The sequence below is a fragment of the Anolis sagrei genome, chromosome 12, assembly GCF_037176765.1.
Source record: "Anolis sagrei isolate rAnoSag1 chromosome 12, rAnoSag1.mat, whole genome shotgun sequence".
Lineage (NCBI taxonomy): Eukaryota > Metazoa > Chordata > Lepidosauria > Squamata > Dactyloidae > Anolis > Anolis sagrei.
The window spans coordinates 10391554-10403967 of record NC_090032.1 but is presented as its reverse complement, the minus strand read 5'-3'; the positions used below and the strand labels follow the sequence as shown (position 1 = coordinate 10403967).

Sequence of the window (12414 nt, the reverse complement as noted above, 5' to 3'; positions counted from 1 at the left end):
AACAGAAGGTGAATCCTCCCACCAAAAGCCCTCCTCCACTGTGACTGGTCGGTCTCTCATCCAGCCTCTCAGCCAAGGGGAGGGCTGTTTCTGAGACTCCAAGTGGGGAAGGGAGAGCAGGCGTGTACCGCACATGGCAGCGCAATATGCATGTATGAGAGAGGGAGAGCATGCGAGGCTGGAGGGAGGCTTGCTGGGTCATTAAGCCCTAGAGCAGATGAAAAAAGGTGGTATGACAAAGTATTCCATTATAGTAGAACCTCGGTTATCCAACTTCCGCTTATCTGACACTCCCTTCAAGGCATGGGGGTTCTGTGTGGGAAGTTTAGTCCAGTTTTATCATTGGTGGGATTCAGAATGCTCTTTGATTGTAGGTGAACTATAAATCCCAGCAACTACAACTCCCAAATGACAAAAATCAATCCCTCCCCGCAACCCCCCAGTATTCAAATTTGGGCGTATCAGGTATTTGTACCAAATTTGGTCCAGTGAATGAAAATACATCCTGCATATCAGATATTTACATTACAGTTCATAACAGTAGTAAAGTTACAGTTATGAAGTAGCAAAAAAATAATGTTATGGTTGGGGGTCACCACAACATGAGGAACTGTATTAAGGGGCATTAGGAAGGTTGAGAAACACTATCCTTTTAGGGGTTCTGAACCTACATCTCTGTTCTACCCAAGACAATCCAAATCTAGGTTTCCAGTCCTTCCCCACTCACCACATGGTGGCACCTGAAGGCTTTCATGACGGAGGCCTCTTTCAGGAACTCGATCCGTTCCCGCATGGTGGCCAACTCATTGACCGTCTTGAGTGCCACGCGGGTTTCCTGGCCTTCTCCTTCGATGTCCCTCGCAATCCCCTCGTAGACCATCCCAAAGGAACCCTGGCCCAGTTCCCGAAGCACCGTGATCTTCTCCCGGGGTACTTCCCACTCGTCAGGGATGTACACTGGCCAAAAAGAAGAAGAGAAGGAGAGGTTCAGGCAGAGGAAAACAATCAAGGAGAGTGGGAGAATCATAGAATCATAGAGTTGGAAGAGCCTGAGCTCTAACGAGTGCAGCATTTTTCCAAGTGAAGCAAAGAGTGTTTGAGGATGTCCCATCCATAGGGAGACCAAGGTGCTTGTTTATAAAGCTATTGTCCTCCCAATCCTGCTATACGCCTGCGAGACGTGGACAATCTACAGACATCACATGCAACTCCTGGAATGATTCCATCAGCGCTGCCTCTGGAAAATCCTGCAAATCTCTTGGGAAGACAGGTGGACAAATGCCAATGTGCTGGAAGAATCAAAGACCACCAGCATTGAAGTGATGGTCCACCGCCATCAGCTCCACTGGACCGGCCATGTTGTCCGGATGCCCAACCACCATCTCCCAAAGCAGTTGCTCTACTCCGAACTCAAGAAGGGAAATGGAATGTTGGTGGACAGAAAAAGAGATTTAAAGATGGGCTCAAGGCCAACCTTAAAAACTCTGGCATAGATACTGAGAACTTGGAAGTCCTGGCCCTTGAGTGCTTCAGCTGTGACCAGCAGTGCTGCAGAATTTGAAGAGGCATGAATGGAAGGCAAAAAAAAAGAAATGTGCCAAGAGGAAGGCGCATTAAGCCAACCCCGACCGAGACCGCCTTCCACCTAGAAACCAATGCCATCAGTGCGGGAGAAGATACAGGTCAAGAATAGGGCTCCACCTACAGGCCCGTCAGCTTGGAATCATGGCTGTGTGCCAGAACTTTATCCCGGATGCATGCAGATACATAGTATTTTGAACCATAAGTCCAAACCCCCTTCTCCTGTACCAGTTCATCCTGATGTGCTTTGAGCCATTCGTCATCCTGGGCTGCCTCCCGCAATTTATTTAGCAGTTCAGTTAGTTGGCTAGAGGAGGGAGGCTTTTCTCTGAGGTTGGCTCTTGTTTGTACTACTAGCCCCAACTGTTGCCTGGAGAAAACAGTTCCCACCTCTCCCGGGCATGCGTGAAAGGGCATCAGCTACGTGATTTTGTTTACCGGGGAAGAACTTTAGGGTGAAGTTGAAATGGCTAAAGAACTGAGCCCACCGCAACTGTTTGGCATTTAACCTTTGTGGTGTTTGTAGGGCCTGTAAATTTTTATGGTCTGTCCACACTTCAAAGGGGATCGTGGTGACTTCCAGGAAATGGTGCCAGTGTGCTAACGCTGCCCGGATCGCAAATGACTCCTTCTCCCATACGTGCCATCTTTTCTGTTTCTGAGAACTTTTTGGACAAGTAAGCACATGGTCTTAGCTGACCATTTACATCAGCTTGTAACAACACTGCCCCATATGCTGTTCTGAAGCGTCGCAATGGACCACAAAAAGTTTATCCATTTGGGCATGTATCAAAATGAGCTGGCTGGTGAATCTAGTTTTTAGCTCCTCGAAAGCCATTTGGCACTCAGGGGTCCACATCAACTTTGCCCCTGGAAGCCACAGGGAGGAGGGAGCAAGCTTGTTTTCTGCTTCCTTGGAGACTAGGACGCAGAACAATGGCTTCAAACTACAAGAGAGGAGATTCCATCTGAACATTAGGAAGAACTTCCTGACTGTGAGAGCCGTTCAGCAGTGGAACTCTCTGCCCCGGAGTGTGGTGGAGGCTCCTTCTTTGGAAGCTTTTAAGCAGAGGCTGGATGGCCATTTGTCAGGGGTGATTTGAATGCAATATTCCTGCTTCTTGGCAGGGGGTTGGACTGGATGGCCCATGAGGTCTCTTCCAACTCTTTGATTCTATGATTCTATGATTTGATCTTTTTGGTCTCGCCCTTCCCCTTGGTCTTTAACAATTCGGTTAGGGGGAGGGCAATTTTTGCGAAGTCTTTGATGAACTGCCAGTAGAAGTTAGCAAACCCCAGAAAACCCTGAAGCTGCTTTCAGGTCTGGGGAGGCTCCTGGGCTAAAACATCTTGTACTTTAGCAGGGTCCATCGCTAGCTGCCTAGTGGAGATGCAGAAGCCCAAGTAGTTGAGTTCAGTTTGGTGTGTCCCTCGTCCCCACCAGACGCATTTGCGAGGCTGGTGGGACCAAGAGCGGTGGATCTTACACTATGATTGTGGCCAGGATTCTGGCACATTTGGCTGAGTGTCAGCTGCATTAAGATCACTCTGACCAAAAGGTCATGATTTCGAAGCCAGCCCGGGTTTCCAACCAATTGTGTAGCCTGTTGTCGACCTTTGCAACCTGAAAGACAGTTGCATCTGTCAAGTAGGAAAATAAGGTACCACCTTAAAGTGTGGGGAGGCTAAATTAACTGATTTATGAGGCCATAAAGAAGACTCCAGCAAAGCATTCCAGCAGGGAAGCATGCGGGGAATGCGGAAGCGCTTCATCAGCGTCACAGATGGACGATGAAAGCGACAACTCCCCTGGCGGCCAGAAAAAGTTAAATAGCCTCTGTCTATGTCTGTATATGTTTGTATGTCAAAAATTGGCATTGAATGTTTGCCATATATGTGTACACTGTAATCCGCCCTGAGTCCCCTGCGGGGTGAGAAGGGCGGAATATAAATGCTGTAAATAAAATAAATAAATAAAATATAGAACGTAGAAGGAGATACGTTCAGACAAGTAAGCTGGACCATTGTCCTGCGTCCTAGTCTGCAGGGCAGCAGAAAACAAGCTTGCTTTCTGAGAGGCTTTCTCGTGCCAATCCCACCGACACAAGCAGAGCAGATGTTGCAGGACTTGACCCCATGTTGTTATCACCAGACTCTTCCTCTCATTCAGCCCTCTGCCTTCCCCACTACAATATCATATATGAGTTTGGAAAGGATTGCTGTACTCACTGTTTGAAGTGCTGAAATACTCCGGGTTGACGGAGGCATACAGTGTCCCGCTGGGGTAGCCCTCAGTGCTCCTGGGAAGGAAGTGGCAGAAAGACAAAGGGTTCAACCACTCAGTCGGGACATTGAGTTGTTTTCCTTGATAGACCTGGTCATGTTCCAAGGAGGCTCTCTGCACCCATTGGGCCCAGAATTACAGGTTCCCCATTAGAAACACAAAATGGCTCTGTTTCCAGTGCCTACCTGTGTGCGGTGGGGAACCGCTTACCTTTTCTTGTTGTACAAGAAGACGAAGATGGCCAAGCACGCAATCCCCACCATCAAGACAACCGGCATCAGTATCAGGAGCACATAGACATTCCCAGTCTCCTCTTCTTCTCCTTGGGAGCAGGTGGGGTGGAAGGAGAGGAGCAATTATCAGACTTATTATCAGACTTATTATAATTATCAGCAAAGAGCAATTATCAGAGTGAAGCAGGGGAGCCAGGAATACAAAGTTCCACCACGTCTCCTACATCATCGCTTGAGAGTCCCTCCCTCCAGCTTGCTTACTTAGACGATCTCTCGTTGTCTGAGTAGGATTGTCTTCCAAGATCAGCGTCCTAGCGGTGGGTCCGTAGGTGACTGTGGAGCCCTATCCTTGACCTGCATCTTCTCCCACAGTGAGGGCACTTGTTCTGTCACCGCTGGGCCTGTATTTGTTTGGCTTTAAAATCAGATATATAACCTTTGCCCAGCGGGAAGCCAGGGGGCCCAAGGAGAAGTTCTCAGGGGCTTCCTCTACAAAAGAATCTTCAGATGGCTCGAGAAGTACAACAAAGTCTTTTATTAATGAAATCAAACAGGAACTGCAAGGCTTTCTTGATAAAGTATTGGTTCTCTCAATCTTGTCCACAGGGGACAGGCACTATCTTCAATAACTTTTCTTCTTTAAAGGAAAATCCCCCTTTTAAACTTCTCCCAGGCTGACTAAAATCCATCCCTCGCTGATGCGTGCTCCGCTACTGGACCGAACTGCTTCTCGGACGCCGAGTGTACCTACCAGCAAGGCAGTGGATGTTCTCCAGCTGGAGTTCTTTAGTCTTTAAGGCTGTTTTCCTGGAGTTCTTAAAGCTGTTCTCCCCTGGATTGCTTAAAGCTGTGGGAATGCTTCCCTGGCGTTCTTTCCCTGGAGATTCTTGAAGGTGGAAGCCTTTGTACAGGGGAAGTTACACACATCCTACACATTGGTTAACCTAGCTTAAACTAACTAAAAGAATGGCTCACTTCCCTCCAAAGCCCAAAAAGGGGGCGGGACTAGGGAACCTAATAATCATTGACAAGCAATTGACCCAATAACTGCAAAGTAAGGAAAGCCATCTAACTGCAAAGGCATAGAACTTTAAATACATGCAGCAATCAACAAATAGCAAGATAAGCTGGAGCCCCTGGTGCAGCTGTCCCAGAACAGCACTGGTTTCCAGGTGGAAGGAGGTCCCAGTCAGGGTTGGATTGATGCGCCTTCCTCTTGGCAGGTTTCTCTCTTTCACCCTCCATTCGTGCCTCTTCAGATTCTACAGCACTGCTGGTCACAACTGACTTCCAGCTGGAGCACTCAAGGGCCAGGTTTTCCCAGTTCCTGTGTCTATTCCAGAGTTTTTAAGGTTGGCTTTGCGCCCATCTTTAAATCTCTTTTCCTGTCCACCAACATTCCATTTTCTGTTCTTGAGTTCAGAGTAGAGCAACTGCTTTGGGAGACAGTGGTCGGGCATCCGGACAACGTGGCCGGTCCAGCGGAGTTGATGGCGGAGGAGCATTGCTTCAATGCTGGTGTTCTTTGCTTCTTCCATTACGCTGACATTTGTCCGCTTGTCTTCCCAAGAAATATGCAGAATTTTTCGGAGGTAACGCTGATGGAATTGTTCTAGGATTTGCATGTGACGTCTGTAGACTGTCCACGTCTCGCAGGCGTATAGCAGGGTTGGGAGGACAACAGCTTTATAAACAAGCACCTTGGTATCCCTACGGATGTCCCGGTCCTCAAACACTCTCTGCTTCATTCGAAGAATGTTGCACTCGCAGAGCTCAGGCGGTGTTGTATTTCAGTGTCAATGTTGACATCTGTAGACTGTCCACCTCTCGCAGGCGTATAGCAGGGTTGGGAGGACAACAGCTTTATAAACAAGCACCTTGGTATCCCTACGGACATCCCGGTCCTCATACACTCTGTGCTTTATTTGGAAAAATACTGCACTCGCAAAGATCTTGCAGTGTTGCATTTCCCCCCAGCAACAATATAGTAATACATAATACTAATATTGTGCTGTGATAATAATATAATATATTGTATACACATATAATATTGATAATACTATTATAATGTAATAGTACAATATAGTAATTATATATTTTAGATTACATGTAATATCACTAATAATATTACAGTGTAGTGGTAGAGTACAATATAGTAATATATAATACTTATATTGTGCTCTGCTAATGATATAATGTATTGTATGTACAAATAACTTGTGAGTCCACTTTGGGGTGAGAAGGGCAGCATATAAATGTCATCAATAAATCAATAAATATCATCCCACTGTTCAATAGAGTCTGGCTAAGACTTTCTTCATTATTTATTACTTATTTATTTACAGTACTAGATGTCCCCTGCCATGTATTGCTGTGGCCCACATGGGGGTTCTGTGTGGGAAGTTTGGCCCAATTCTATCGTTGGTGAGGTCCAGAATGCTCTGTGATTGTAGGTGAACTACAAATCCCAGCAACTACAACTCCCAAATGTCAAGATTCTATTTTCCCCAAACTCCACCAGTATTCACATTTGGGCATATTGAGTATTCTTGTAGAGTTTGGTCCAGATCCATCATTGTTTGAGTCCACAGTGATCTCTGGATGTAGGTGAACTACAACTCCAAAACCAAAGGCCACTGCCCACCAAACCCTTCCAGTATTTTCTGTTGGTTATGGGAGAACTGTGCGCCAAGTTTGGTTCAATTCCAACGTTGATGGGGTTCAGAATGCTCTTTGATTGTAGGTGAACTATAAATCCCAAATAGCAAAATCAATTTTTTGAGTGAAGGACATACATTGGGTTGTTAGGTGTCTTGTGTCCAAATTTAGTGTCAATTTGTCCAGTGGTTTTTGAGCTCTGTTAATCCCACAAACAAACATTTTTATTTATATAGATTTATATTCCGCCATTCTCACTCCGCAGGGGACTGAGGGCAGATTACAATGTACATATACATGGCAAACATTCAATGCCATAGACACACAACATATATAGACAAGACACACAGAGGCTATTTAACATTCCAGCTTTCATGAGGGTATTCTGGCCACCAGGGGAGCTGTTGCTTCACCATCCATTTGTGACACTGATGGAGTACTTCCTCATTCTTTGCATGCTTGCTGGATATTTTTATGACGTCGAAAATTAATTAAATTAACCTCCCCGCATAAGCGGTACCTAAATTTCCTACTTGATAGATGCAACTGTCACCCAGCCAGATAATACTGCTGGGCTTTGGAAAAAGAATGCACCTACCTGGCCCAAGGATGTAAAACTTGATGAGTCCTGTCCATGATCCATTCCCTGCCAGCGATGTGGCGCGCACCTTGGCAGAATAATTTCCTGGCTGGAGGAGGACGAGGTGATAGCCCCCATACCGGGCATAGCGGAGGCGGGAGACACACACAACGGACACGACCTTCTGCAAGAGAGGAAGAGGGCACCAAGTGGGTATGAAATGGGCATGAGGAACCTCCTTTGAAGGCACCAACTTCAACGGGAGGGTGGCTGCAAATAATTGTGAGGGGAGAGGAAGAGTGCCTAGTGAAGGTTGGCAGTTCAAATCCGGGGGTCAGGATGAGCTCCCACTGTTAGCCCTAGTTCCTGCCAACCTAGCAATTTGAAAACATGCAAATGTGAGTAGATCAATAGGTACTGCCTCAGCAGGAAAGGCAAAAAGACGCTGGCTACACATATATTACATGGAGCTCCTCAACTTGGAAATGTAAATGAGCACCTCCCTCAGAGCCGGAAATGAAAGGAGAAGCCTTTGCCTTAGTCTGTGTTTGTGTTTCTCATTGTATTTCACTGTAGCAAGGCACTGAATGTTTGCCTGTGTCTGTTTATATGCTGTAATCTGCTCTCAGCCCCCCCCCCCCCCCGGGTGTTTTTGTTGTTGTTGTTGTTGTTGCTACTCCATTCCCAGCATTTCCTCACCTCACTCTCCCGGCTATATTTGATCTCGTACTTCAGGACCAGCCCATTGGGGTTTTGGGGTTCCTGCCAGCGAAGGAGGACACTGTTCTTGCCAGCCGGCTCCCAGGTCATGTTGCCAGGAATGTTGTCTGCTTGAGCTGAAAGAAGGAGCCAAAGGCAAGGAGATCGTAAGCAATTCCAAAACAGCAGCTATGGGGATGGGGGTGAAGGATGGCTCAGAGACCCCTCCTCTGGCTGGCAAACCACTCTAAGCCAGCATCACCAAGGCCATGATCAACCTTCCCAGCTTGTGGTCTACTAAGATGCCTAGATCCCTTTGGGGAAGGAAGGAAGGAAGGAAGGAAGGAAGGAAGGAAGGAGAGGAAGGGGAGGGGAGGGGAGGGGAGGGAAAGGAAAGGAAAGCAGGGAGGGAGGGAGGAAAGGTGGAAGGAAGGAAGGAAGGAAGGAAGGAAGAGGAGAGGAGGAAAGGAAAGGGAGAGGAAAGGAAAGGAAAGAAGAAAGACAGAATGAAAGAAGGAAAGAAGAAAGAAAATAAGGAAAGGAAGGAAAGAAGGAGGGAAGAAAGAAAGAAAGAAAGGAAGGAAGGAAGGAAGGAAGGAAGGAAGGAAGGAAGGAAGGAAAAGGAAGGGAAATGAGAGGAAAGAAGGAAGGCAGGCAGGCAAGAAGGAAGGAGGGAAGGAAGAAAGCAAAAAAGGAAAGGAAGGAAGGCAGGCAGGCAGGCAAAGGAGGAAGGAAAGAAAGAAGGAAGGAAAAGGAAAGGAGAGGAGAGGAGACGAAAGAAGGAAGGCAGGCAGGAAGGAAGGAAGGAAGGAAAAAAGGGAAAGGAAGGCAGGCAGGCAAGGAAGGGAGGGGAGGGGAGGGAAGCGGAGGGGAGGGAAAGGAAAGAGGAAAGAAAGAAGGAAATAAGGAAGAAAAGAAGGAAAGGGAGAAAGGAAGGAGGAGGGAGGGAAAGAAAAGAGGAAAGAAGGAAGGCAAGCAAGGAAGAAAGAAAAGGAAAGGAGAGGAGAAGAAAGAAGGAAGACAGGCAGGCAGGAAGGAAGGGAGGGAGGAAGGGAGGGAGAGAGAGAAGGAGGGAAAGAAAGGCAGGCAGGCAGGCAGGCAGGCAGGGAAGGAAGGAAGGAAGGAAGGAAGGAAGGAAGGAAGGAAGGAAGGAGGGAAAGGAAGGCAGGCAGGTAGAGAAGGAAGGAAGGAAGGAAGAAAAAGGAAAGGCGAGGAGAGGAGAGGAAAGAAGGCAGGCAGGTAGGCAGGCAGGCAAGGAAGGAAGGAAGGGGAAGAGGAAGGGGAAGGGAAGGAAAAGGAAGGGCCTCATGTGACGGATCCCTCCAGGCACTCACGTTCCGGCATGGTCCTGGCAAAGACAAAGGTGGCAGCACTGCAGCCGACAGTCTGGGCAGCGTGGTTGCAGGCGTGGATGTCAATGCGATACTCAGTAAAATGGCGGAGGTTGGCAATGGCCGTCCGCTCCCTCACCACTTTGTCCTCAGAGATGCGGAAGTCCTTCTGGCCCTGGGGGTCGGTCTCTGTGGCATTGGGGGCAGCTGTCTTGCGCGAGACCTCCGGAGAGGAAGGGTTGGCAAAGAGATGGCCAGCCGCCGGGGCAGGTGCAGCATCTCTGCGCCTTTTGGGGATCCTGCCATAAGCAGGGAGAGAGGAAGAGGGCAAGTCTTTCAAACTTCCAAAGCTAGCAAGATGCATTCCATATCCTTTGCCTAGCCCAATAAAATGGCCAACATACCTCGTAGGATGAATTTGATTGTGTTGGGTCTTATTTATGATTTATTTATTGATTTACCGTATTTATATTCCACCCTTCTCACCCCGCAGGGGACTCAGGGAGGATTACAATGTACATAAACATGGCAAACATCCAATGCCATAGATACACAACATATATAGACAGACACACAGAGGCTATTTAACATTCCAGATTTTTCATGAGGGTATTCTGGCCACCAGGGGAGCTGTCGCTTCACTGTCCATTTGTGACACTGATTAAGTACTTCCTCATTCTTTGCATGCTTGCTGGAGATTTTTATGGCATTGTAAATTCGGCATAACCGGTACCTACATTTCCTACTTAACAGATGCAACTGTCTTTCGGGCTGCAAAGGTAAACAGCAAGCTACACAATTTGGTAGGAAGCTCACTCTGACCTGGGCTTCGGACTTACCTGTGAGAGACCTTGTTAATGGATGTAACTTTCCACGGAGGCCTGGAAGAAGACAGACAAGGAGGTGAGAGGATGGTCTCATGAGGAATGGTCACCCTTTCTCTGTAGCTTCCCATTGCCCGCTGAGAGTCACCTCCAACCGAAATAAGACCACAAAACTCTCTCCTATTTCTTCTTTTTCGGTTGTTGGAAACTGCTGCTGAGCCTATTTGGAAATTGCCATTTTGTGCTTCCAGCAAACAATGCATCTGAGAGCCAGAGTAACCAGGCATGTAGTTGTCATGGCCGGAATCACTGGGTTGCTGTGAGTTTTCCAGGTTGTATGGCTATGTTCAAGAAGCATTCTCTCCTGACATTTCACCTGCATCTTGCGCCCCCGGTGGCGCAGTGGGTTAAACCCCTGTGCCAGCAGGACTGAAGACCGACAGGTCGCAGGTTCGAATCCGGGGAGAGTGTGGATGAGCTCCCTCTATTAGCTCCAGCTTCTCATGCGGAGACATGAGAGAAACCTTCCACAAGGATGGTAAAAATATCAAAACATCTGAGCATCCCCTGGCAGACGGCCAATTCTCTCACACCAGAAGCGACTTGCAGTTTCTTAAGTTGCTCCTGACACGACAAAAAACCAAACAAAACCTATGGCAGACATCCGCAGAGGTTGTGAGGTCTGTTGGAAATTAGTCAAGTGGGGTTTATATATCCATGGAATAATGTCCAGAATGGGAGGAAGAATGCTTATTTATTTATTTATTTATTTACGACATTTATATGCCACCCTTCTCACCCCCAAAGGGAACTCAGAGCAGCTTACAAGATACATATTATTATATTATATTATATTATATTATATTATATTATATTATATTATATATTATTAGCATAGTACAATATCAGTATTAAATATTACTATATTCTACTATACCATTATGTTGTAATATTATTAGTAATATTACATACAATATAAATATATAATTAGAATATCATATTATTATTGGTATTATATTGTATTACATTATCTATATAAATAAAAATGTAATGTTCGTTTGTGGGATTAACATAACTCAAAAACCACTGGGCAGATTGACACCTAATTTGGACACAAGACACCTGTCAAGCCAACGAGTGAGCATCACTCATAAAAATACTGAAAAACGCAACGAAAGAGACTTTAAAAGCCAAAAAATAAAAAATACATCACATGTGCAAAACCACATATATGCACATATACACAAATATATACACACATATATGCACACACACATATATATATATACACACACAAAACACATATACACAGACTGGGCCACAGCAATGCGAGGCAGGGAATAGCTAGTAATATTATAAATATTATATGTATATACAATATATTATATTATATTATATTATATTATATTATATTATATTATTATAGTTCTTTCTCCCACCCTGGACATTATTCAACAGATATATAAACCCCACTTGCCTAGTTTCCAACAGACCACACAACCTCTAATATTACATGTAATTTAAATATATAATTATAATATCATATTATTATTAGTATTATATTGCATTACATTATAATATAAAATAGTATCATATTGCATTACATTATAATATAAATATAGAACTCTTTGTCTGTGAATGTTGCAATTCGCCACCTTGATTAGCACTGAATGGCCTTTCAGCTTCAAAGCCAGGCTGCTTCCTGCCCGGGAGAATCCTTTGTCGGGAGTTGATTAGCTGGACCTGATTGTTTCTTGTCTGGAATTCCCCTGTTTCTGAGTATTGCTCTTTATTTACAGACAAGAGTTCCTTCTCCCACCCTGGACATTATTCCACAGATATATAAACCCCACTTGCCTAGTTTCCAACAGACCACACAACCTCTAATATTACATGTAATATAAATATATAATTATAATATCATATTATTATTAGTAGTAGTATTATATTGCATTACATTATAATATAATATAAATATAAAACTCTTGTCTGTGAATTTTGCAATTGGCCACCTTGATTAGCACTGAATGGCCTTTCAGCTTCAAAGCCTGGCTGCTTCCTGCCTGGGGGAATCCTTTGTTGGGAGTTGATTAGCTGACCCTGATTGTTTCTTTTTCTGGAATTCCCCTCTTTCTGAGTGTGGCTCTTTATTTACAGACCCTGGACATTATTCCACAGATATATAAACTCCATTTTCCTAGTTTCCTACAGGCCTCACAACCTC

At 45.6% G+C, this 12414-nt stretch overlaps 1 protein-coding gene across 1 annotated transcript in view; it reads right to left on the bottom strand.

The window, feature by feature from the left end:
* INSRR (insulin receptor related receptor) overlaps positions 1-12414 on the bottom strand; it is a 93968-nt gene that overhangs the window by 12397 nt on the left and 69157 nt on the right. The window contains exons 11-17 of the mRNA XM_060758216.2: positions 10206-10247; positions 9370-9665; positions 8036-8172; positions 7355-7520; positions 4076-4187; positions 3811-3881; positions 728-957 (exon numbers count right to left, since the gene is read on the bottom strand). Coding sequence (XP_060614199.2) covers positions 728-957; positions 3811-3881; positions 4076-4187; positions 7355-7520; positions 8036-8172; positions 9370-9665; positions 10206-10247 — 1054 coding nt within the window. The remainder of the gene's footprint in view (positions 1-727; positions 958-3810; positions 3882-4075; positions 4188-7354; positions 7521-8035; positions 8173-9369; positions 9666-10205; positions 10248-12414) is intronic.